General features: G+C 63.5%; 4 protein-coding genes across 5 annotated transcripts; 1 reads left to right on the top strand and 3 right to left on the bottom strand.

Moving 5' to 3' along the window:
* Positions 1-159: 159 nt before the first annotated feature.
* On the bottom strand, positions 160-3,956 carry LOC114812091 (phospholipase A2 inhibitor and Ly6/PLAUR domain-containing protein-like). Its single transcript, XM_029065029.1, has 6 exons — positions 3,908-3,956; positions 3,599-3,724; positions 2,449-2,598; positions 2,095-2,241; positions 948-1,045; positions 160-195 (listed from the first exon to the last, which is right to left on the bottom strand). Exons 1-6 carry the CDS (start codon positions 3,954-3,956, stop codon positions 160-162), a joined length of 606 nt encoding a protein of 201 aa, XP_028920862.1.
* A 1,785-nt stretch (positions 3,957-5,741) lies between these two features.
* IRGQ (immunity related GTPase Q) lies at positions 5,742-9,037 on the bottom strand. Its single transcript, XM_029064534.2, has 3 exons — positions 8,720-9,037; positions 7,665-8,176; positions 5,742-6,937 (listed from the first exon to the last, which is right to left on the bottom strand). Exons 2-3 carry the CDS (start codon positions 8,162-8,164, stop codon positions 5,815-5,817), a joined length of 1,623 nt encoding a protein of 540 aa, XP_028920367.1. The 5' UTR covers positions 8,165-8,176; positions 8,720-9,037; the 3' UTR covers positions 5,742-5,814.
* A 203-nt stretch (positions 9,038-9,240) lies between these two features.
* Positions 9,241-12,843, top strand: ZNF576 (zinc finger protein 576). Its single transcript, XM_029065900.1, has 2 exons — positions 9,241-9,303; positions 12,090-12,843. The coding sequence occupies exons 1-2, from the start codon at positions 9,252-9,254 to the stop codon at positions 12,515-12,517; spliced, it is 480 nt and encodes a 159-aa protein (XP_028921733.1). The 5' UTR covers positions 9,241-9,251; the 3' UTR covers positions 12,518-12,843.
* Positions 12,844-15,913: 3,070 nt separating this feature from the next.
* ZNF428 (zinc finger protein 428) lies at positions 15,914-19,625 on the bottom strand. Of its 2 annotated transcripts, none has more exons than XM_029066025.2 (3): positions 19,542-19,625; positions 16,715-16,899; positions 15,914-16,499 (listed from the first exon to the last, which is right to left on the bottom strand). In XM_029066025.2, the coding sequence occupies exons 2-3, from the start codon at positions 16,788-16,790 to the stop codon at positions 16,033-16,035; spliced, it is 543 nt and encodes a 180-aa protein (XP_028921858.1). In that variant the 5' UTR covers positions 16,791-16,899; positions 19,542-19,625; the 3' UTR covers positions 15,914-16,032. The 2 variants fall into 2 exon arrangements, with proteins under 2 accessions (XP_028921858.1, XP_028921859.1); XM_029066026.2 differs by lacking the exon at positions 19,542-19,625 and adding an exon at positions 18,040-18,146.
* Between the last annotated feature and the right edge of the window lie 3,268 nt (positions 19,626-22,893).

Here is a 22,893-nt window from a genome sequence, read left to right on the forward strand (position 1 = left end):
GGAGAGCCGGGCTTCGAACCCACCATCTCTGACTCCCCAGCCCGTGCTCTTTCCACCGAGCCACGCGGCTTTCTATGTGCAGAGCACCGTACGAAGCGCTGGGAATGTACAATCGGGCAACAGACAGAGACCATCCCTGCCCGACGACGGGCTCCCGGTCTAAACGGGGGTGCCAGGTGTGGAGAAGCGGCGTGACTTAGCGGGAAGGGGCTTGGGAGTCGGAGGAGGCTCGGAGTCAGAGGTCGTGGGTTCTAATCCCGGCTCCTCCACTTGCCTGCCGCGTGACCTCGGGCAAGCCACTTGGCTTCTCCGGGCCTCGGTTCCCTCATCCGTCAGACGGGGATTAAGACCGCGAGCCGGCGGGGGGGGGGGGGGACGACGACAACCCGATTACCTCGCATCTCCCCGGGCGCTTAGGGCAGCGGAGGGCACGGAGCGAGAGTTTAACAAATCCCATTCTTCTTCTCTTTGGCCCATCCCGCCGCTCCCGCCCCAAGAACCGGACGAATTCCGAATCCCGCTCCCTCTCGGTTCCCAAGCCTCCCAGGCCTCCTCCCCGCCCCGAAACGGCCACCTCCGGCTGTTCTCTTCGGCCGGGACCCAACCTCCACGACTCCTACCCGCTCCCCGGGCTCCGGCCCGGCGTCGGAAGCGCCCCTTCCCTCCCCCCCCCCCCACTGAGATCCGGGCGACGGGGCTGGAGGTCGGGGGGCTCTTTATTGAGGGGCTCCAACTCCCCGCCCGGGCCGGAGGCGGCGACCCCCGGGGTCCCTCCCCCCCGACGCCCCGCAGCCCACCGTCTCCCCTTCCGCGACGCCCCCGGCTCAGCCCCCGAAGAGGCCGGGGGCCAGCAGGGCGGCGGCGAGGAGAAGGGGGCCGGGGGCGGAGAAGGGGCGGGGGCCGGAGGCGACGGCGGGCCGGGGGGCGGAGCAGGTGCCGATCCGGACCCGCTGGCCCGGGTGGGCGGCGAACAGGGCGGCGGCCCCCCCGGAGCACAGGGCCCGGGAGGCGCAGCCGCTGAAGGCCAGGCGGAGCTTCTCGCCGCCTGCCGGAGGACAAGGACCGGCTCGACGGACGGCGGCCCCCTCCCCCCGGGGGGCCACCCCCTTCTCCCCTGCGCCGCCCCCCCGACCCCCATCGCCCGCCCGCAACAGCCTTCTCCGCCGCCCCCTCCGTCCCCGGGGTGCTAAAGCCTTCTGCCCCGCAGCTCCCCCCGACCCCAGTCCCCGGCCTGCCAGAGCCTTCTCCTGGGTAGCCCTCCCCATCCCCGGGGTGCTGAAGCCTCTCCTCTGCAGCCCCCCCGCCACCCCCGGGGTGCTAGAGCCTTTTCCCCTGCAGCCCCCCCATTCACTGGGTCCAAGGGCCTTCTCCTCGGCAGCCCCCCCCCAATCCCCGGGGTGCCAGAGCCTTCTCTTCTGCAGCCCCCCCATCCCCGAGGTGCTGAAGCCTCTCCTCTGCAGCCCCGCCCCCCAATCCCCGGGGTGCCAGAGCCTTCTCTTCTGCAGCCCCCCCATCCCCGAGGTGCTGATGCCTCTCCTCTGCAGCCCCCCCCCAATCCCCGGGGTGCTAGAGCCTTTACCCCTGCAGCCTCCCCATTCACTGGGTCCAAGGGCCTTCTCCTCGGCAGCCCCCCCCATCCCCGGGGTTCCAGAGCCTTCTCTTCTGCAGTCCCCCCCCCCATCCCCGAGGTGCCGATGCCTCTCCTCTGCAGCCCCCCCCAATCCCCGGGGTGCTAGAGCCTTTTCCCCTGCAGCCCCCCCATTCACTGGGTCCAAGGGCCTTCTCCTCGGCAGCCCCCCCCCAATCCCCGGGGTGCCAGAGCCTTCTCTTCTGCAGCCCCCCCATCCCCGAGGCGCCGATGCCTCTCCTCTGCAGCCCCCCCCCCCCAATCCCCGGGGTGCTAGAGCCTTTATCCCTGCAGCCTCCCCATTCACTGAGTCCAAGGGCCTTCCCCTCGGCAGCCCCCCTAATCCCCTGCATACGAGGGCCTTCTCCGTGGCATCCCCCGCCCGGGGCGAGAGAGCCTTCCGCTCGGCCCCGTGCCCTTCGCTTGGGGGGCGAGGGGGGAGCGGACCCCCCAAGGGCTCAGCTTACCGGGCTCTGCGGTGGTAACCTCGAATCGGATGCAGTACTCCTGAGGACTGGTGCAGGCGATGAACGAGTCGGGGGAGCAGGTGTCCGCGTGGCGAGCGAAACAAGACGGGCACCGGAATCCGCTGAGCTTGGTCACCGAGGGTTGGACTGCGGGGAGAGCCGGCGATGGGGGCGCCCGGTCCCCGGGGAGGGGGGCTGGCAGCTGGGGACCGGGGGCAGGGACCCTGGGGCCCGGACGGGGGAGAGGGGAGAGCGCAGCGTCCGGATCCCGGGCCTGGGATGGGGGTGGGAGCGGGTGGGATGCCGGGGCGGAGGGCGGGGGCGGGGGGTCCCGGGGGTCCCGGGGGTCCCTACGCTCGATCTCGGGCTCGTTGCATCGATCGGAGCGGCAGCACGAAGTGTTGAGGTTGAGGAGGAAGGAACCGGCCGCCAGGGAGAAGTGGCCGTCGCACAGTCGGTCGTCGGCGTTACACCTCTTCTCGTTCAGCAGCAGGGGCAGGTGGCCTGCTCGGGGCGGGGACAGAACCGTGACGGCATTCGGTGAGCGCCCACTCGGTGCCGGACACCGTACTAAGCGCCGGGGTGGATACGGGCCAGACCCGGACGGACGCGGGCGGGGACGGAAAGGTGCCAATCGACGAACGGATTCATCGTGGTGTTTCTTAAGCGCTTACTCTGTGCCGAGCACTGTTCTAAGCGCCGGGGTGAGACTGTTATAAGGCACTATATTCTGTCATATAATAGTATTATGCTATTGACATATAGTATTATTAGGGTAGATAGAAGGTCATCGGGTTGCCCCACCTGGGGCCCACGGTCTTCACCCCCATTTTACAGGTGGCTTCGCCGAGGCGCAGAGAAGTCAAGTGATTTGCCCAGGGTCACCCAGCAGACAAGGGGCGGGGGCGGGATTAGAACCCACGTCCTCCGCCTCCCGAGCCCGGGCTCTGGCCACCGGGCCTTGCCGCTTCTACTGGATTCTCTTCCGATCTGTACCTTTTTTATTCACCCCACCCTCAGCCCCGCAGCGCTCGGGTACGTCATCAAAATGTATTCATTTCTATAAAGGGATGAAGACTGTGAGCCTCACGTGGGACTACCCGATGACCCTGTACCTCCCCCAGCGCTTAGAACAGTGCTCTGCACGGAGTAAGCGCTTAACAAATACCGACATTATTATAAAGACGGCCCTCCCAGCCCTCCCAGCCCCCGCCCCCCCACGCAGAGAAGCAGCGTGGCTCCTTGGAAAGAACCCGGGCTGGGGAGTCAGAGGTCGTGGGTTCTAATCCCGACTCCGCCGCTTGCCGGCTGGGTGACTTTGGGCAAGTCACTTCACGTCTCTGTGCCTCAGTTCCCTCCTCTGGAAAATGGGGATGAAGACTGCGAGCCCCAGGTGGGACAACCTGATCCCCTTGTATCCCCCCGCCCCCAGCGCTTAGAACAGTGCTTGGCACATAGTAAGCGCTTAACACGTACATTTCACCATTATTATGATTCTGCCTACCCTCGCGCACCCAGCTGAGGAGGGTGAGGCAGCTGCCGGCGTTATTCCCGCATGGAATCAAGTTCGTGTTCCCGGAGCAATTCCCGCTGCCAATCACGGAGCAGTTGAAGCAGGAGAGGGACCAGGCTGGAGGTGTGGGGGGGGGGAGAGGGGTTCAGTGTAGGGCCCGGACCCCCCCCCCCCAAAGACACTCTCCCCACCTCCTCTCCCCCTCCCACCCCCTCCTCTCATTTCCCCCTCCCAGCTGGGCCCCTCGCCCCCTCTCCCCCTTCCCACCCCCTCATCCCACCCGTTCCCACCTCCCCTCACCCGGCCCGGCCAGGGAGACCAGGAGGCTGAGGGCCAGCAGCGGTACCATGGTTGGCATCCTAGGCCCGGTGCCCGTCCGACCTGGCTTAAATAGGGAGGCGGAGGTGGGGCGGTGGGAGGGTAAGGGGCCCGGGGCTGAGGGAGGGGCGCCCGCCGGAGCCCCGATCCCTGCGCGGCCCAGGAGGAAAGGGCGGGTGGCCCAGGAGCGGTGATGGAGATACACTCGACTCTCATCGCCCAGGGCCGCCCCGCCCGCTCCCCGGGACCGGAGGGTCCCGGCTCCCTCCGACGTGGCGTGGCGCGGGGGTCCCGACTCAGAATATTGATAATAATAACGTTGGTATTGGTTAAGCGTTGACTCCGGCACCGTTCAAAGCAAGGTGATCAGGTTGCCCCACGTGAGGCTCCCTGTCTTCATCCCCATTTTATAGGATGAGGTCACCGAGGCCCGGAGAAGTGAAGTGATTTGCGCCAAATCACACATCTGACGGGTGGCGGAGTGGGGATTAGAACTCACGACCTCTGACTCCCCTGCCCGGGCTCTTTCCATTAAGCCAAGGTGGCTTCTCGCGGCTACCGCCCCCCCCGGGTCGGCGGCCCCCGGACATGAGCGACGTCGGCTCCTTAGGGAAGCCGGGTCTCCGACTCTGAGGCCGTCGGGGGTGGGGGGTTCCCCCCGTCCGACCCCTGCGAGGAACGACGGTGGGGGGTGGCAATAATAATAATAATACTTGTGGTCTTTTTAAAGCACTTATCACGTGCCAGGCACTGTACTAAGCGCAGGGGTGGCTACGAGCAGATCGAGTTGGACACAGTCCCCGTCCCGAGGGGCTCTAATAATAATTGTGGTACTTTTTAAAACGTTTACGTGCCAAGCACCGTACTATGCCCTGGGGTGGCCACCCCAGGCGAATCGAGTTGGACGCGGTCCCTGCCCCGCAAGGAGCTCGCGGTCTCAATCCCCATTTCCAAGAGGAGGTCACTGAGGCACCGGGAAGTGAAGTGACTAGCCCAAGGTCACAGGGCAGACAAGTGGCGGAGCCGGGGTCGGAACCCCCGACCTTCCGCCTCCCAGGCCCGGGCTCTAACCGGTACGCCACGCCGGGGAAGGGGAACAACCCAGTTAGGGGCGACGCTGGGCAGGGGCGTCTGCCGGGGTACGGCTCATCTCCCCCGTCCCGTCCGCCGACGCCGGGCCGCGGGTGGGACCCGGGTGTTGTTGGACCAGGGTGCAGATCCAGCCCGCACACGCCGGGCGCGCCCAAGGTGAAACGGCCCGGTGCTGAGTGAGGCTCCGGAGGCTCGTCCCGCCCCGGCCCGGCCCCCGGGCGTAGCCTCTGGGTCACCAAAGGTCGGAGCCGACTGGATCCCGCAGGCTTCCTCCGTTCGGTCGTATTTACTGGGCGCTTTCTGGGCGCGGGGCCCCGTAGGAAGCGCCTGGGAAGGTACGGCGCAGCAGTGAAGAGCGATAATCTCTGCCCACAGCGAGTTCACGGTCTTGGGGCGGGGGGCGGGGGGGGAGACGGACATCGAGACGGATAAACAGATATCCAGATGGATAAATAAGATGGCGGAGACGGACATGAGTACTGCGGGGCGGGGAGAGGGGGGAAGAGCAAAGGGACCGAGTCAGGGCGACGCCGAAGGGAGTGGGAGATGAGGAAAAGGGGGGCTTAGTCTGGGAAGGCCCTGCCCCTTCCTTCCCCTTGTCGGGGCAACCCGTCCCCGGGTCCCGCCCCGCCTCGGAGCCCCGCGCGCCCTCCTCCCCAGCCTCCGGCTCCCGCCGGCCCAACCCGGGCCCGCGCGCAGATGGACAGACGGACGAGGCAGGGGCTCCGGTGGCCGGTCCCGGCGGTTTTTATTTTCCGCGCCGCCCCGGCCCCCCGGGGTCGGGGGCGCCGGGGCCCTCAGGCCTCCGGGGGCCCCGGGTCGGCCCCCAGCACCGCCTCGGCGTCGGCCTGCAGCTCGGCCAGGCCCTGACTCAGGACCCCGTGGGCGGCCCGGTAGCCCAGGCCCCCGGTGGCCACCGCCCCGCCCACGGGGAACAGGAAGCCCAGGGCCCCCAGCAGGACCCCCCCGGCGCGGCCCTCGCCCGCCCAGCCCCTCAGCCGCTCCTCCACCGCCTCGCGGGTGGCGCCGTGGGACAGGGCGGAGCGTGCCAGGGCGGCCAGGGTTCCCGGGGGCAGCCCCAGCGCTCGCTCCCTGCGGGCCAGGGCCCCCGGCTCCAGGCCCAGCTCCCGGCGGTACTCGGCCAGCTGACCCCTCAGCAGAGCCACGTCGCAGGCCCAGCCCAGCCCCGGCACGGGGGCCGTGGCGGCCAGGCTGGCCAGCAGGGCCGGCCGCCAGGCCTCCCCTCTCAGGGCTTCCGCTTTGGCTCGGGCCCCGGCGGGGGAGGCCGGAGGCAGGGCCAGGAGCAGGGCGGCCCCCTGGGCCGGGGCGAGAGCCCGCCGGAGGGCCTCCTGGAGGCCGGGCAGACCTCCGGGCCGCAGGGGGAAGGCCGGAGGGGGCGGCTCGGGGTCCTCCCCGCCCAGGACCACCCAGCTCTCGTCATCGGGGCCCTCCTGCCCGCCGCCCGCCCCCGGGCCCGCCCCGTCTGTCCGCACGTGGAAGCAGGGGGTGCCCGCCTGGCTCAGCGCCCGCCCCCGAGCCGCCTCTTCTGGCCCCAGGGGGCCGGGGGACACGAGGACCACGGCGTGGCAGCGCGGGCGGGCGTCCTCGGGGGGCCCGGCCGGCAGCGCCCACAGCACCACGTTCGGGTGGTCGGGGGCCGGGTAGGGGAGCGGCCGGGGCGGGGGCTCGGCCGGGGCGGCCCCTTCGTCTCCCTCCCCCAGGCCCCGCAGGGCATCGAGCACGGCCCCGGCCCCCTCGCCCGCCACCCCCAGGTCCACCTGGGCGCTCCCCAGACGCTCCAGGCTGGCGCGGACCCAGGACAGCACGGCCTCTAGGCCTCCGGCCTCGAAGGCCTCCCGGACGGCCGCCAGCTCCTCTTCGCCCAGCACCTCGAAGCCCTCCTGGGCTGGAGGGAGCAGCCTGAGACCAGGTAGAGAACGGGTGAAGGGGGGGGGGGGGGGGAGAGAGAGGGAGGTCGTGTGGTTCGGGCGGAGGGGGGGGAAGACCCGCCGAGCGCCTCGCCCGGCCCCTTCTCCCGCACAAAGTGTGGCGGGGGCTTTGAGCGGGAGGCGGGGCTGAGCCAACGTCACTGCCACCACGGGCGGGGAGAGAGCCGACCTTGGGGGCCGGGGCCGGGGGGGCTCTCGGTTCCATGGTGGAGGCTCCCCAGAGGCCGGGGGTCTCGAGGTCTCAAGCCCGGACCCCTAGGACCGGGGAGACGTGGGATTCGGCTCCGCTGGGCACGAGGGGAGGGAACCGCCGACCCCCAGGGCCGAGGTTCGGGGCCCCGGGGAGGAGTGATAATACGAGTGACGACGACGACGGGATCGGTCGAGCGCCCGCTTTGTGCCAGGCGCCCGTACTCGGCGCTGGGGCGGCTTCAGTCAAATGGAGGTGGACACAGTACCTGTCCCACGTGGGGCTCACAGTCTCGATCCCCGTTTTCCAGACGAGGTCACGGAGGCCCGGAGAAGCGACGCGCCTTGCCCGCGGTCACCCGGCAGACAGGTGGCGGGGCCGGGATTTGAACCCACGATTTGAACTCCTGACTCCCAGGCCCGGGCTCGAGCCACTAGGCCACGCTGCGGGGCGAGGAGGGGGAGGAAGGTGGGCGGGTCAGGCACCGTGCCGAGCCACCCCTTCTCACCTCTCCAGGGCGGCCACTTCTCGCTCCAGCGCCGCCCGCAGCGCTGCCCACTGGGCTCCGTGGGGCTCGGGCCCGGCCACGAGGAACAGGGGGACGGAGTCCAGGCCGGCGGCGACCAGCTCCCCTCGGGCCCGGGCCCGCTCCGGCTCCTCCTCCCCCGGCCCCGGGATGCGGGTCAGCACCGCCAGCACCGGGACCCCCCGGGCCAGGGCCGCCCTCCCGGCCTCGGCCAGCTCCGGCCCCGGCCCCCCTCCGGCCCGGGGCAGCACCAGGACCAGCACGTCAGCCTCGGCTGCCCAGGGGCCGGGGGCGGCGGGGGGACAGCTCAGCTCGCCCAGGAACAGGCCCGGGCCGGCGGGGAAGAGGACCGGGACCCCGGCGTCCGGCTTGGGGACCGGCTCCCCCGTGTCGGACCAGCGCAGGGCCCGGATCAGCTCCGACTTCCCCGAGCCCGGGGGTCCCAGGAACAGGGCGGTCACGTCCCCGCGGGGGGTCGTCATGGCTGGTCACCGCTGGTGGGGCAGAAGGAGAAGGTCGGGCCTGAGTCCCGGCCCGGGGGGAGGGTCGTCGTCTCGTACCGGTCCGGGGAACGCGGGCTCCCCGGCTCCCCGCGTGCGGGACCGTCCACCATTCCCCCACCCAGGGGTCGGGCCCCCATCCCCTCCTCCACCAGGCTGTGTCCCCCCACCCCCCACCCAGGGGTCGTGCTCTCCCTCCCCTCCCCCCAGGCTGTGTCCCCCCACCCCGAGGTCGTGCTCCCCACCCCCTGTCCCTCCCCCCGAGGCCGTCCCCCCATCCGGGGGTCGTGTCCCCTCTCCCCCCTAGGCTGTGTCCCCCCACTCAGGGATCGTACCCCCCACCCCCCTCCCTTCTAGGCTGCGTCCCCCCACCCAGAAGTCGTGCTCCCCACCGGGCTTCGTCCCCCCACCCAGGGGTCGTGCCGTCCCTCCCCTCCCCCCATCCCCTCCCCCCCCCATGACCGCCCAGGGGTCATGCCCCCACCTCCCCCTTCCCTCCCCCCCAGGGCTGCGTGCCCCCCACTCCCAGGGACGAACCCGATAAACAGCTGAGCACGGACGGGCGGGTTTGCGGCTGCGGCTCCGCCTCCCTCCCGGAGGAGGGGCCTCTTTGCACAGGGCTGGGGCGGCCTAAGGGGGTGCCTGCGCTTGGGCCAGTGACGTCATTTTTGGTGCAGTGACGTCAGGGACCCGGCCCCTCCCCCCCCCCCAGCCTGGGACCCCGCTGCCGCCTCTCTTGGCTGCCCAACTCTCCTTTCCGAGCGCTCAGGCGGACAGCGGGCCCTGGGGCGCTAGGATGAATGAATGAATGAATAGGCCCCGTCGAATGAGTGAATGAAGGAAATCATGAGAGTCCCGGCGGCGCATGCGCCGAAGCTTTTGGGGGGGGGGGAAGGGGCGGAGGGGCGGCCACCGCGCATGCGCGAGAGGGGGCGGCGCGGGCCCGTGACGTCATCGGGGCGCGCCGCCCTCCGCGGAGGAGAAGGAGGAGGAAGGAGGAGGAAGGAGGAGGCCGGTCCTGGGCGGCGGCGGCGGCGGCGGGGTCTGGGGGTGCCGGGGAGGGGGGACCATGACCATGGGGGAGCCCCCGACACGGGACGGGACCCCCGACGGCGACGTCTGTGAGTACCGGGACCCTCCCCCCGCCCCCTCCCCCCGCCACCTGTCAATCAAACGGTGGTGTTGACAGAGCGCTTAACAGTGTTGGTTTTTGTGAAACGCTTACTCTGTGCACGGCCCTGTTCTAAGCGCTGGGGGAGATTCAGGGTCATCAGGTGGTCCCACGGGAGGCTCCCAGGCTTCATCCCCATTTCACAGAGGAGGGAACTGAGAAGTGAAATGACTCGCCCCCCAGTCACCCAGCTGACAGGTGGCAGAGCCGGGATTCGAACCCATGACCTGTGACTCCCAAGCCCGGGCTCTTGCCACTGAGCCACGCTGCTTCTCTAAGCGCTTAGTACCACCCCCTCCTTACTACTATTTATGAAGCGCCTACTGTGTGCCCGGCCTCTTTTCAGGGCTGGGGTGGATCCTGCGTTTTGTTCTGCTTTGCTGTCTCCCTTGAGCCCGTCGTTGGGCAGGGATGGCCTCTATCTGTTACCCAATTGTCCGTTCCAAGCGCTTAGCTCAGTGCTCTGCACGTAGTAAGCGCTCAATAAATACGATGGAATGAATGAGGTTGGCCCAAGGGAGGCTCACAGTCTTAAAATCCCCAGTTTACAGAGGAGGTCACTGAGACCCCCGAGACGGGCCCAAAGTCACCCAGCTGAGAGGTGGCGGAGGCGGGATTCGAACCCATGACCTGTGACTCCCAAGCCCGGGCTCTTTCCACCGAGCCACGCTGCTTCTCTAAGTGAAGTGACTTGTCCAAAGTCACAGCTGACAGGTGGCAGAGGCGGGATTGGAACCCATGACCTCTGACTCCTAAACCCGGGCTCTTTCCACCGAGCCACGCTGCTTCTCGACCGTAGACTCTAAGCCCGTTGTGGGCAGCGCGGTTTAGTGGCAAGAGCCGTTTAGACTGTGGGCCCTTACTTGGGCAGGGACGGTCTCTATCTGTTACCCAGTTGTCCATTCCAAGCGCTTAGTACAGGGCTCTGCGCATAGTAAGTGCTCAATAAATACGATGGAATGAATGAAAGAGCACGGGCTTGGCAGTCAGAGGTCGTGGGTTCCAGTCCCAGCTCCGCCACTTCATTCATTCGTATTTATTGAGCATTTACTATGTGCAGAGCCCTGTACTAAGCGCTTGGAATGGACAATTGGGCAACAGGTAGAGACCGTCCCTGCCCAACAACGGGCTCACGGTCTAAAAGGGGTGGGGGATTGTGTGACTTTGGGCAAGTCACTTCACTTCTCTGTTCCTCAGTTACCTCATCTGTAAAACTTAGAACAGTGTTTGGCACATAGTAAGTGCTTAACAAATACTAATATTATTATTATAATTATTAAAAGGGGGGGGTGAAGACTGCCAGCCCCACGTGGGATAACCTGATAACCTCTTATCTACCCCCGAGCTTTGATCAGTGCTTGGCACATAGTAAGCGCTCAAGAAATACCAATATTATTATTATTAAAAGGGGGGGGTGGAGACTGCGAGCCCCACGTGGGATAGCCTGATAACCTCTTATCTACCCCCGATCTTTGATCGGTGCTTGGCACATAGTAAGTGCTTAACAAATACCACCATCATTATTGTTATCATTATTATTATTGTCTCTATTGCTGTGTTGTACTCTCCAAGAGTTTAGTACAGTGCTCCGCACACAGTAAGCGCTCCAGAAATACGATAGGGTGCTAGACTGTAAGCCTCCTTTAGATTAAGCCGTTGTGGGCAGGGATTGTCCCTCTTTATTGCTGTATTGTACTTTCCGAGCGCTTAGTACAGTGCTCTGCCCACAGTAAGCGTTCAATAAATACAGTTGAATGAATACCGCATGCAGAGCCCTGTACTAAGCGGCCCTCAGCCCGTCAGGCAGTCGAAAGCAGCAGGACGTAGCGGGTAGAGCCCGGGCTTGGAAGTCAGAAGGTCGTGGGTGCTAATCCCGGCTCCGGCGCCCGTCCGCTGGGTGACCTCGGGCGAGCCGCTTCACTTCTCTGGGCCTCACTTCCCTCATCTGGAAAATGGGGATCGAGACCGTGAGCCCCACACGGGACAGGGACTGGGTCCGATCTGATTTGCTTGTGTCCTCCCCGGCGCTTAGTACTGTGCCTGGCACATAGTAAGCGCTTAACAAATACCACGATTCTTATCATCGAGCGCTTCTGCGTGCGGAGCACCGGACCAAACCGCTCGGGAGAGGATGATACAACGATAGACATATTCCCTGCCCACAACAGATTTACAGTCTAGAAGGGGAGACAAGACACGAATAGAAGTAAATAAATGACGGATACGGAGCTGGGGGTGAAGAAAGGGAGCGGGTCGGGGCGACGCAGAAGGGAGTGGGAGGAGAGGAGAGGAGGGTTTAGTCATGGAAGGCCTCTCGGAGGAGATGGGCCTTCCCCGAGGGGAGAGTCACCGTCGGATTTGCGGAGGAGCTGGAGGCCAGAGGCAGGATGTGGGCGAGAGGTCGGCGGCGAGATAGACGAGACGGAGCAACGGTGAGAAGGTTAGCGAAGGCCGATTCCCGCCTTCACCCTAGACCTTAAACCTTCCCCCTCCTCCTCCACGGTGTAAGATTACGGGTGTGTCGCCCTGTCCTAAGCGCGTAGTACAGCGGTCCGCAGGGAGCGGTCCGCCCGTAGTAAGCGCTCAGTCGGTACCCCAGATGGATTTACTCCCCAGCATCCCCACCGGGCCACTCTCGACCCACCTTCCGCCCTCCCGCCCGGGCGGAGCCCGGCCCCGCGCCCCCCCCCCCCCCCCCCAGCCTTCCTCTCTGTGCCTCCCCCGATTGCCCCCTAGGCCGCCTCGGCTCCCACCAGTGCTTCCGCTGCCTCATCACCTTCCCGGACGAGAAGTTCCAGGAGCGGCACATGAAGCGGGAGCACCCGGCCGACTTCGTGGCGGAGAAGCTGCGCGGGGTGCTCTTCGTCTGCTTCACCTGCGCCCGCCCCTTCCCCTCCTCCCACGCCCTGACGGCCCACCAGCGGCGCCACGCCCTCTCGCCCCACGGCCCCCGCTGCGGCCCCCCGCGGTCCCCCCACCCCTGCCCCGACTGCGGCAAGGGCTTCAGCAAAGCCTTCAACCTGCGGCGCCACCGGGCCGCCCACTGCCGGCCCCCCGGCTCCGCCTCGCCCGGCCCCTTCTCCTGCACCGAGTGCGGCGAGGCCTTTGAGCGGGAGGCCGGGCTGCACGAACACTACATCCGCCACGCGCGGGGGGAGCTCTGATCGCGGGGTCCGGGGGGCCTCGGTTCCACGGCGGAGACCCCCTCCCCCCCACCTCGGGCGGGGCGGCGGGCTCGAGGTCTCGATCGCGGATTCCTTAGGGCCGGGGCCGAGCGGTCCGGGGACCTCGGCGGTCCGGCCCGAGGCCCCCCGGCCGAGGGCGGGGATGGCGGAAGGGGAGGGGGAGTGAGTCAGCCGCGTGGCCGGGGGGGAGACCCGATCCCACCCCGCGCCCGGGGCGGCTCCCGACGAGAGGCCGGGCCTACGCGCTTTTTTTTTTTTTTTTACCCCACAAAACCTTTTCCTAATAAACTGTAGTTAAACCCAAACCATTGCACCGGAAATGCATTTCTGCTTTGCCTCTACCGGGGAGGCTGGGTGCATTCCGGAGGGGCGGCGTCCACCCGGGTGCAACTGCTCCACTGGGAATTGGGATGGCATCTCCTTGGCCCCGGAGAATGCTGGAAGGGGTTTCCTCTCCGGACCTGCTGGAAAGCGGGTGTTGCTCGCCCAGATGAGCCCCCTCCGCCCCCCAGATTCCCTCCTCATCAAAATGCACGTTGGGAGATAGATTTCCTATCTCCTAAACGGCCAGCAAGGAGTCCTCTGCCCTTCCCGACCCAAGAGAACGTGATCGCTCTCCGAGATTCGGAGAATTTATCCCCCTCAGTGTTTCATGTAACTTCTAGGGCCCCGACTCTTCCCTTTTCCTCCTTCTCGGTCAGTAGCATGGGCCTGGGAGTCCAGAGATCTGGGTTCGAATTTTTTTTTGGTGGTCTTTGTTATGTGTTTTCTCTGTGCCAAGCACTGAATTAAGGGCTGGGGTCCATATAAATTAATCAGATTGGACACAGCCCGTGTCCCTCCTGGGCTCCCAACCTCAATCCCAATTTGACAGATGAGGTAGCGTGGCTCAGTGGAAAGAGCCCGGGCTTGGGAGTCAGAGGTCATGGGTTCGAATGCCGCTCCGCCGCTTGTCAGCTGGGTGACTGTGGGCAAGTCACTTCACTTCTCGGTGCCTCAGTGACCTCATCTGTAAAATGGGGATTAAGACCCTGAGCCTCACGTGGGACAACCTGATGACCCTGTATCTCGCCCAGCGCTTAGAACAGTGCTCTGCACACAGTAAGCGCTTCGCAAATACCAACATTATTATGAGGTCACTGAGGCGCTGAGAAGCGGAGTGACTTGCCCGAGGTCACGTAGCCGACAAGTGGCAGAGCTGGGGTTCGAACCCAGGTCCTTCCGACCCCCAGGCCCGGGCTCTATCCGCTCTCTGCTTCCCGGCTGCTCTGCCGCTTGTCTGCCGTGTGACCTTGGGCAAGTCACTTCGTTCTTCTGTGCCTCAGTTCTCTCCTCTGTAAAATGGGGATTCAGTGCTTAAGCTCCCTCTTATTTAGACTGCCGATCCCATTTGGGACCTGATTACTGTGTTTCTGCCCCAGTGCTTAGTGCTTATAGACTGTGGAGGGGGAATGCGTTTACCGGCTCTGTTATACTGTCCTTGCCCAAGTACTTATTACAGCGCTTTGCACACGGCTCAGTGTGAGCAGAGGATATGTCTGTTTAATGTTATATTGCACTGTCCCAAGCACTCGGTACAGTGCTTTGCTAAGCACTCGAGACGACTGAATGAATAAGCGCCTAATAAATCTGGTTGACACCTACTAAGCGTTTAACAGGTACCGGTTTAGTACCGAGCGTCCTCCGGGTGCAAAGGATAGAGAAGCAGCGTGGCTTAGTGGAAAGAGCCCGGGCTTGGGAGTCGGAGGTCATGGGTTCGAATCCCAGCTCTGCCACTTGTCAGTTGTGTGACTGTGGGCAAGTCACCTCACTTCTCGGTGCCTCAGTTACCTCATCTGTAAAATGGGGATTAACTGTGAGCCTCACGTGGGACAAGCTGTTTACCTTGCATCTACCTCAGTGCTTAGAACAGTGCTCTGCGCATAGTAAGCGCTTAACAAATACCGGCATTATTATTAAGCGCTTGGGAGAGTACCATTGAGGACAGTGCTCAGGAAAGGACAGGTGGGAGGAGGGTGTGATTATTTATGATCTAGTGCCAAAATAGGGTGAATTGTTAGGCACAGAAGCGCTACAGAGAAGCAGCGTGGCTCAGTGGAAAGAGGCCGGGCTTGGGAGTTAGGGGTCATGGGTTCGAATGCCGCCTCTGCCACTTGTCAGCCGGGTGACTGGGGGCGAGTCGCTTCACTTCTCTGGGCCTCAGTTGCCTCGTCTGTAAAATGGGGATTAACTGTGAGCCTCACGCGGGACAACCCGATGACCCTGTATCTCCCCCAGCGCTCAGAACAGTGCTCTGCGCATAGTAAGCGCTTAACAAATACCCACATCATTATTATTATTACAGCGGGTTGTAAGTATATAAATGCTTGGTTGGTGCGTTACGGGTGGCGGGTGTCCGTCTCCCCCATCTATGCGGTGTAGTTCTTTCAGGCCGGGGCCTGACCGTTTAGAGGCGGGGGCGGGATGGGACCGATGCCCCCCTACGGAAATGCTGCTTCCTAGCCCTAGTTCTTTTATTCATTTCATTTTGAATGGCTTTTGTGGAGGGCTCACCATGTGCCGGTCTCCGTATCCCAGGCACCGGGACAGATACAGGCTAATCAGGTTGGGAGGCAGAGGACCCGGGTTCCGATCCCTGCTCCGCCACACGTCCGCTGTCTGACCTTAGGCGGGTCACTTGGCTTCCCTGCGCCTCACTTGCCTCGGCTGTCAAGTGGGGATTAAGTCTGTGAACCCCAGGTGGGACGGGGACTCCGTCCGACCCGATGACCTCGTATATAGCGTGGCTCGCTGGCAAGAGCCCGGGCTTGGGAGTCGGAGGTCATGGGTTCGAATCCCGGCTCTGCCACTTGTCAGCCGGGTGACGGTGGGCGAGTCACTTCCCGTCTCGGTGCCTCAGTCACCTCCTCGGGAAAATGGGGATGAAGACTGAGCCTCACGTGGGACAACCCGGCGACCCCGTATCTCCCCCAGCGCTTAGAACGGTGCTCTGCGCGTAGTAAGCGCTTACCAAATCCCAACATTATTATCATCGCACACCCCAGTGCGCGGCACAGAGTAAGCACTTAGTGAGTGCCACCGTTCACTGTCATTAGGTTCTGCCTTCAGAGATCTCTCCACCCCTTGTAGCAGGGGAAGCTCTAAAGCTAGCGAGACTGGGGCGGGAGGGTACGGAGCCCCCCCGTCCGAGTGGGGCCGAGGCGGGGAGGTGGGTCGCCGAGGGAGCGCGGCGAGGTGGCGGCCGGTCACGTACGACACACGGAGGTTCGGCTTTATTTGGGCTCTAACACAGCTACCGCCGAGACACAGACAACTGACGGCTTGGACCTGCCCGCTCCCCCCCCCAACCCCCACCCCTCCCGCCTTCCCTGGCCGAACCCCGGCCCCGGTCCGGCCCCCCCCGCCCCCCTCAGCCCCGGAGGAAGGGACTGGGATCCGAAGACCGAGATGGGGGAGGAAGAGGAGGTCCCCGCCCGTCTCCCCCAGAGGGGACCCTACACCTCGCCCCTGGCGTGCAGCATGAAATGTCCGTGCAGGTCCCCCAGGTCGTCGAAGGAATCCTCGCACTCGGTGCAGTGATAGGCGCCCCCCTCCTCCCGCTGGGCCCCGTCCCCTCCCGCCGGCTCTGCCTCCTCGGCCCTGTTTGGCGGGAGGGGGGCGGCGGGGCGGCAGAGGCGGCAGGGCTGGGCCGGGGGGGCTTCGCCCTCCCCGGGGGGCGGCAGGCCGCAGGCGTCGCAGGGAGGAGGCGGGGGGCCCGGCGGAGGGGCGGCCCGGGGGGGCCGGCGGGAAGGCGTGCCCCGGCCCCCTCCTCCCAGCCGCTGCTTCACCTTGTAGCCGGGGTCGTACTCGGGGTCGTCCGTCGTCTCCTCCTCGTCCTCGTCGTCGTCGTCCTCCTCCTCTTCCTCTTCCCCCGAGTCCGGCTCCGAGAGGGTGTAGTCCGAGTCGGACGGGTGCTCGGGGCCTGCAGGAGGAGGAGGCGGCCGGCTCAGTAACTCGAGGGTCTTCTCCCTCACAGAGACCCTCCCCGCTGGCCTCTCCTCCCTCCCTCCCGCCGGGCCGAAGAGCCGCTGCCCTCCTCGCTCCGGTCTTCGGCCCTCGCCTCCTCTCGACCGGAGGCTTTCCCTTTCACCGAAGGGAAAGCCGGGGGGCCGGACGGGGGACCTCCCCGCCACTCACCGGGGGAGAGCTCTTCGTCATCTTCTTCGAAGCTGGCGTAGCCCCCCGTCTCTCCCACCTCTCGGGTCTCGGTCATGATTCCCGGCCGGGGAGGGGGCGAGGAGGGGGTGCGGAAGAGCGGGTCGGCGGGAGCCCCCCTCCCCGCCTGCCGTCCCCCAGCGATACCTCAGCTCCTACGCTGGACCCTGGGGACGGGAGGAACGGAAAGCCGGTCAGTACGGGGGACGACCTACGGCGTTCGTCAAGTGCTTCCGGGGTGCCGGGGACTGTCCCGAGCACCGGGGTGGAGACAAGCAAGTCGGGTTGGACTCGGGCCCCGTCCCCCGTGGGGCTCACGGTCTCAATCCCCGTTTTCCAGATGAGGTCACCGAGGCCCAGAGAAGCGAAGCGACGTGCCCCGGGACGTACAGCAGACGAGTGAGTGGCGGAGCGGGGATTGGAATCCATGACCTGCCGACTCCCAGGCCCGCGCTCTATCTCCTGCGCCACGAACTGCCCCCCAGGAAGCGCAGGGTAAACGTGGCGCGGTCTCAGCGAGCTAAGAGAGCTGGCAGCCGAAGCTGCCGGAGGCGACGGCTTGAAATCCCAGGGTGTGACTGGATGGGAGACACAACCCAAAGGGAACGACTCCAGCGAGGGACCTGACAGAGCACAGGCCTGGGAGGCAGGAGGACCTGGGTTCTAATCCCAGCGTGACCTCGGGGAAGCCACTTCACCTCTCTAGGCCTCAGTTTCCTCATCTGTGAAATAGGGATTAGGACTGTGGGGGCCCCCCTGTGGGACAGGGACTACGTCCAACCTGATTAACTTGTATCTATCCCGTACCTGGCACTTTTCCATTTATTCCTTCGAATGTATTTGAGTGCTTACTGTCTGCAAAGCACTGCACTCAGCGCTTGGGAGAGGGCAATGTAACAGACCCGTTCCCTGCCCGCACGGAGCTTACAGTCTAGAGGAACCTCCCACAGACACCAGGGCGAGATGGACGAGATCCCCAAACGTTCATTCGATAGTATTTATTGAGCGCTTACTATGTGCAGAGCACTGTACTAAGCGCTTGGGATGAACAAGTCGGCAACAGATACCCGACCATCCGAGACAACGTGCCCCGGATTGCAGAAAGACCAAGGGGTTGGGGGGTAATGGAGCCAGGCGCACCCAATGCACCCCGTTGTTGGGCAGGGATCGTCTCTATGGGTTGCCGAATTGTCCATTCCAAGCGCTTAGTACAGTGCTCTGCACATAGCGTTCAATAAATGCGATTGAATGAGTGAATAAGGACCCTTTCCCAGGATGGACTGGGTTAATGGGGAAGGGGTCCTCACAGTGCACTGGGGCCCAATCCCCGCCGGCCCCGCGTCGCGTTCTTGTCTGATACGCTCTAGAGTGAGAAGCAGCGTGGCTCAGTGGAAAGAGCCCGGGCTTGGGAGTCAGAGGTCACGGGTTCCAATCCCCGCTCCGCCGCTTGTCCTGCTGTGTGACTTCGGGCAAGTCCCTTCACTTCTCTGGGCCTCAGTGACCCCATCTGTAACATGGGGATGAAGACGGTGAGCCCCACGTGAGACAACCTGATCACCTTGTCTCTCCCCCCACCCCCGAGCACTTAGAACAGTGCTTTGGCACCTAGTAAGCGCTTAACAAATACCATCATTAGTAGAGAAGCAGCGTGGCTCAGTGGAAAGAGCCCGGGCTTGGGAGCCAGAGGTCATGGGTTTGAATCCCGGCCCTGCCACTTGTCAGCTGGGTGATTGTGGGCAAGTCACTTCACTTCTCTGGGCCTCAATTACCTCCTCTGTAAAATGGGGATGAAGACTGTGAGCCTCACGTGGGACCACCTGATGACCCTGTATCTCCCCCAGCGCTCAGAACAGTGCTCTCCACCTAGGAAGCGCTTAACAAACACCAACATAATTATGATTATCCTCTGGCCCTCAGTGACCTCATCTGTCAAATGGGGAGGAAGACCGTGAGCCTCATGTGGGACAATCTGATGACCCCGTATCCGCCCCAGCGCTTAGAATGGTGCTCGTCACATAGCAAGGGCTCGTGGCTCAGTGGAAAGAGCACGGGCTTTGGAGTCAGGGCTCATGAGTTCGAATTCCAGCTCTGCCACTTGTCGGCTGTGTGACTGTGGGCGAGTCACTTAACTTCTCTGGGCCTCAGTTCCCTCATCTGTAAAATGGGGATGAAGACTGTGAGCCCCACGTGGGACAACCAGATTCCCCTATGTCTACCCCAGCGCTTAGAACAGTGCTTGGCACATAGTAAGCGCTTAACAAATACCAACATTATTATTATTATTATTAACGAATACCAACACTATTATCATCAGCAAGCGCTTCTACCAACATTATCATCATCAGCAAGCGCTTCGCACACATCCGCGTGGCTGGGTGGAAAGAGCCCGGGCTGGGGAGTCAGAGGCCATGGGTTCGAATCCCGGCGCTGCCACTTGTCAGCTGGGTGATTGTGGGTGAGTCACGTCACTTCTCTGGGCCTCAGTGGCCTCACCTGTCAAATGGGGATGAAGACGGGGAGCCCCACGGGGGACAACCCGGTAACCCCGGCTCCGCCGCCCCTAGTAAGCGCTTAACAGATACCAACATTCCTATTTTTGTCATGGTTAGTAAAGGGAGGCCCGACGCCCACAATGCACCGAGACAATAGGCCGCTCCCACAGTGCACCGGGGCAGGCCGGCCCAACTCCCAGAATGCCCCGGGGGCGGGCCTGGCCGGCGGCCTCCCCTCCCCCCCCCCGCCCCCTCCCCCCTGTGGCGGGCCTCCCTGGCTGGCGCCCCTCCCCCCTCGCCCCGGGCCGCGCACTCACGGCTGCCTGCAGGCCAGGTCCTCTCCTGGGCGGCGGCGGAGGCGGCGGGAGGCGCGCACGGCGCCTGCGCGGGACCCGCCGGGGGGAGGGGGGCGAGGGGGAGCGGCGGGCCGCCCCAGGGCGCCTGCGCGGCGGGACGGACCATCCTGCCAGGAAGCGGGGGGGGGGCGCCCCCCCCTCCCATGCAGACCCCCCGCGGCTCCCCTGGCGACGCGACGCTTGGTAGAGTCGGGAGCGGGCGCGGGGGCGCTGGGCGCGCGAGCCGCCTTCATTCATTCCTCAGTCGGTATTGATTGAGCGCTGACTGGGGGGGACCGGCACGGTCACGATAATAATCATAATGTTGGTATTTGTTAAGCGCTTACTGTGTGCCGAGCACTGGGGGAGATGCGGGGGTCATCGGGTGGTCCCCCGTGAGGCTCCCCGTCTTCATCCCCATTTGACAGATGAGGTCACTGAGGCGCAGAGAATAATAATCCTAATGTTGGTATTTGTTAAGCGCTTACTATGTGCAGAGCACTGGGGGAGATGCAGCATCATGAGGTGGTCCCCCCGTGAGGCTCCCGGTCTTCATCCCCATTTGACAGATGAGGTCACTGAGGCCCAGAGAATAATAATAATAATAATGTGGGCATTTGTTAAGCGCTTACTATGTGCAGAGCACTGTGCTAAGCGCTGGGGGAGATACAGGGTCATCAGGTGGTCCCACGTGAGGCTCACAGTCTTTATCCCCATTAGACAGGTGAGGGAACTGAGGCCCAGAGAAGTGAAGTGACTTGCCCCCAGTCACCCAGCTGACAAGTGGCAGAGCTGGGATTCGAACTCATGACCTCTGACTCCCAAGCCTGGGCTCTTTTCATTCAATAGTATTTATTAAGCGCTTACTATGTGCAGAGCACTATTCTAAGCGCTGGGGGGAGATACAGGGTCATCAGGAGGTCCCACGTGAGGCGCACGGTCTTTATCCCCATTTGACAGATGAGGGAACTGAGGCCCAGAGGAGTGAAGTGACTTGCCCCCAGTCACCCAGCTGATAAGGGGCGGAGGCGGGATTCGAACCCCTGACCTCTGCCTCCCCAGCCCGGGCTCTTTCCACTGAGCCACGCTGCTCGGGCCGGGCAGAGGAGGGCGGGGCCGGCCACAGACTCCACCACCGCGCGGGATGACGGGAGAGGAGCGCCCCTCATCAGCATAATTTATGCACGGGCGGGCCTATTTGCATGGGGGGCGTGGCCGCGCGGGAATTAGCATAACCAGTCCGCAGGGCCGAGGCGGGAGGGAGTCTCGCGCGCCTGCGCGCGGGGGCGGGAAAGAGCGGGCGCTCGGGCACGTGGCCGGAGCTGCGGGAGCTGCGGGAGGCGGGGCCGTCGCCCGGTCGATTTGCATGGCGGCGATGGAATAATAATGTCGGTATTTGTGAAGCGCTTACTCTGTGCAGAGCGCTGTTCTAGGCGCTGAGGGTCATCAGGTGGTCCCCCGTGAGGCTCCCAGGCTTCATCCCCATTTGACGGATGAGGGAACTGAGGCACCGAGAAGTGAAGTGACGGGGAGAAGTCAGAACCGCTCCCCGACCTCGATCATCATCATAATGTTGGTATTTGTTACGCCCTTACTATGTGCAGAGCACTGTTCTAAGCGCTGGGGGAGATAAGGGGTTGTCCCTCGTGAGGCTCCCTGTCTTCATCCCCATTTGACAGATGAGGTCACTGAGGCACAGAGAATAATAATAAATGATGCTGGTATTTGTTAAGCGCTTACTATGTGCAGAGCACTGGGGGACATACAGGGTCGTCAGGTGATCCCACGTGAGGTTCACCGTCTTCATCCCCATTTGACAGATGAGAGCACTGAGGCACAGTGAAGTGACTTGCCCACAGTCACCCAGCTGACAACTAATAATAATAATGATGTTGGTATTTGTTAAGCGCTTACTAGGTGCAGAGCACTGTTCTAAGCGCTGGGGGAGAGGCAGGGTCATCAGGTGGTCCCACGTGAGGCTCCCCGTCTTCATCCCCATTTGACAGATGAGGTCACTGAGGCCCAGAGAAGTGAAGTGACTTGCCCACAGTCACCCAGCTAAGTGGCAGAGTAGGGATTGGAACCCATGACCTCTGACTCGGGCTCTTGCCACCGAGCCACGCTGCTTCTCGATAATAATGTTGGTGTTCGTTAAGCGCTTACTCTATGCAGAGCACTGTTCTAAGCACTGGGGGAGATACGGGGTCATCAAGTTGTCCCACGTGAGGCTCACAGTCTTCACCCCCATTTTACAGATGAGGTAACTGAGGCCCAGAGAAGTGAAGTGACTTGCCCACGGTCACACAGCTGACAAGTGGCAGAGCTGGGATACGAACCCATGACCTCTGACTCCCAAGCCCGGGCTCTTTCCACTGAGCTACGCTGCTTCCCCTGTCAGATTCACACCCGACACTATTTACTGAGCGCCTAGGGAATCTCCGAGACGCCGCCCTACCCCCACACTCCATTCTCCCGGCTCCGCCCTGCACTTTCCTCAGCCCAGATGCCTCTAACAGCCGGTGGGGCCCGCAGCTCCGCTCATCGGCATCTTCATCTCCCTCCCGCATCCCAATCACTGCCCCAGGCCTCGGGCTTCACAGATTAATAATAATAATGCTGGTATTTGTAAAGCGCATACTATGTGCAAAGCGCTGCAAGCGCTGGGGAAGATAGGTGATCAGGTTGTCCCACGTGGGGCTCACAGTCTTCAGCCCCTTCACGAACTGTACTTCATCACAGTGCTCTACACATAGTAAGCACTCGATAAATACTATCGAATGAATTCATCCCCATTTGACAGATGAGGGAACTGAGGCATAGAGAAGTGAAGCGACTTGTCCAAAGTCACACCGCTGGCAAGCGGCGGAGCCGGGATTAGAACCCACGACCTCTGACTCCCAAGCCCGGGCTCTTGCCACTGAGCCACGCCGCTTCTCCAAATTATTAGAAAGATGAGGAGAACCTGCCGCAGCTCCCCCAAGTCCGCAGACTCCGACTTGGAAGACTTCAGGCTGGCAGGTGTAGGGAAGGGCCCAGGCTGTGCCGGAGGGAGTGAAGGACAATAACAATAATGATAATAATAATATCTGTTAAACGGTCTCTATGGGCCAAGCGCTGCACTCAACACCGGCGTAGATAACAAGACAATCCGTTCGGCCTCAGTCCCGGCCCCATGTGGGGCTCAGGGTCTAAATGGGAGGGAGAAGAGGGATTTATTTCCCATTTTATGGATGAGGAAACTGGGCCCCGGGAAATTAAATGACTTGCCCAAGGTCACGGAGCAGGAAAGCGATGGGCTTAGAAACCGAGTCCTCTCTACCTCCCACGCCCGGGG

The sequence above is a fragment of the Ornithorhynchus anatinus genome, chromosome 5 (assembly GCF_004115215.2).
Source record: "Ornithorhynchus anatinus isolate Pmale09 chromosome 5, mOrnAna1.pri.v4, whole genome shotgun sequence".
NCBI classification, from domain to species: domain Eukaryota; kingdom Metazoa; phylum Chordata; class Mammalia; order Monotremata; family Ornithorhynchidae; genus Ornithorhynchus; species Ornithorhynchus anatinus.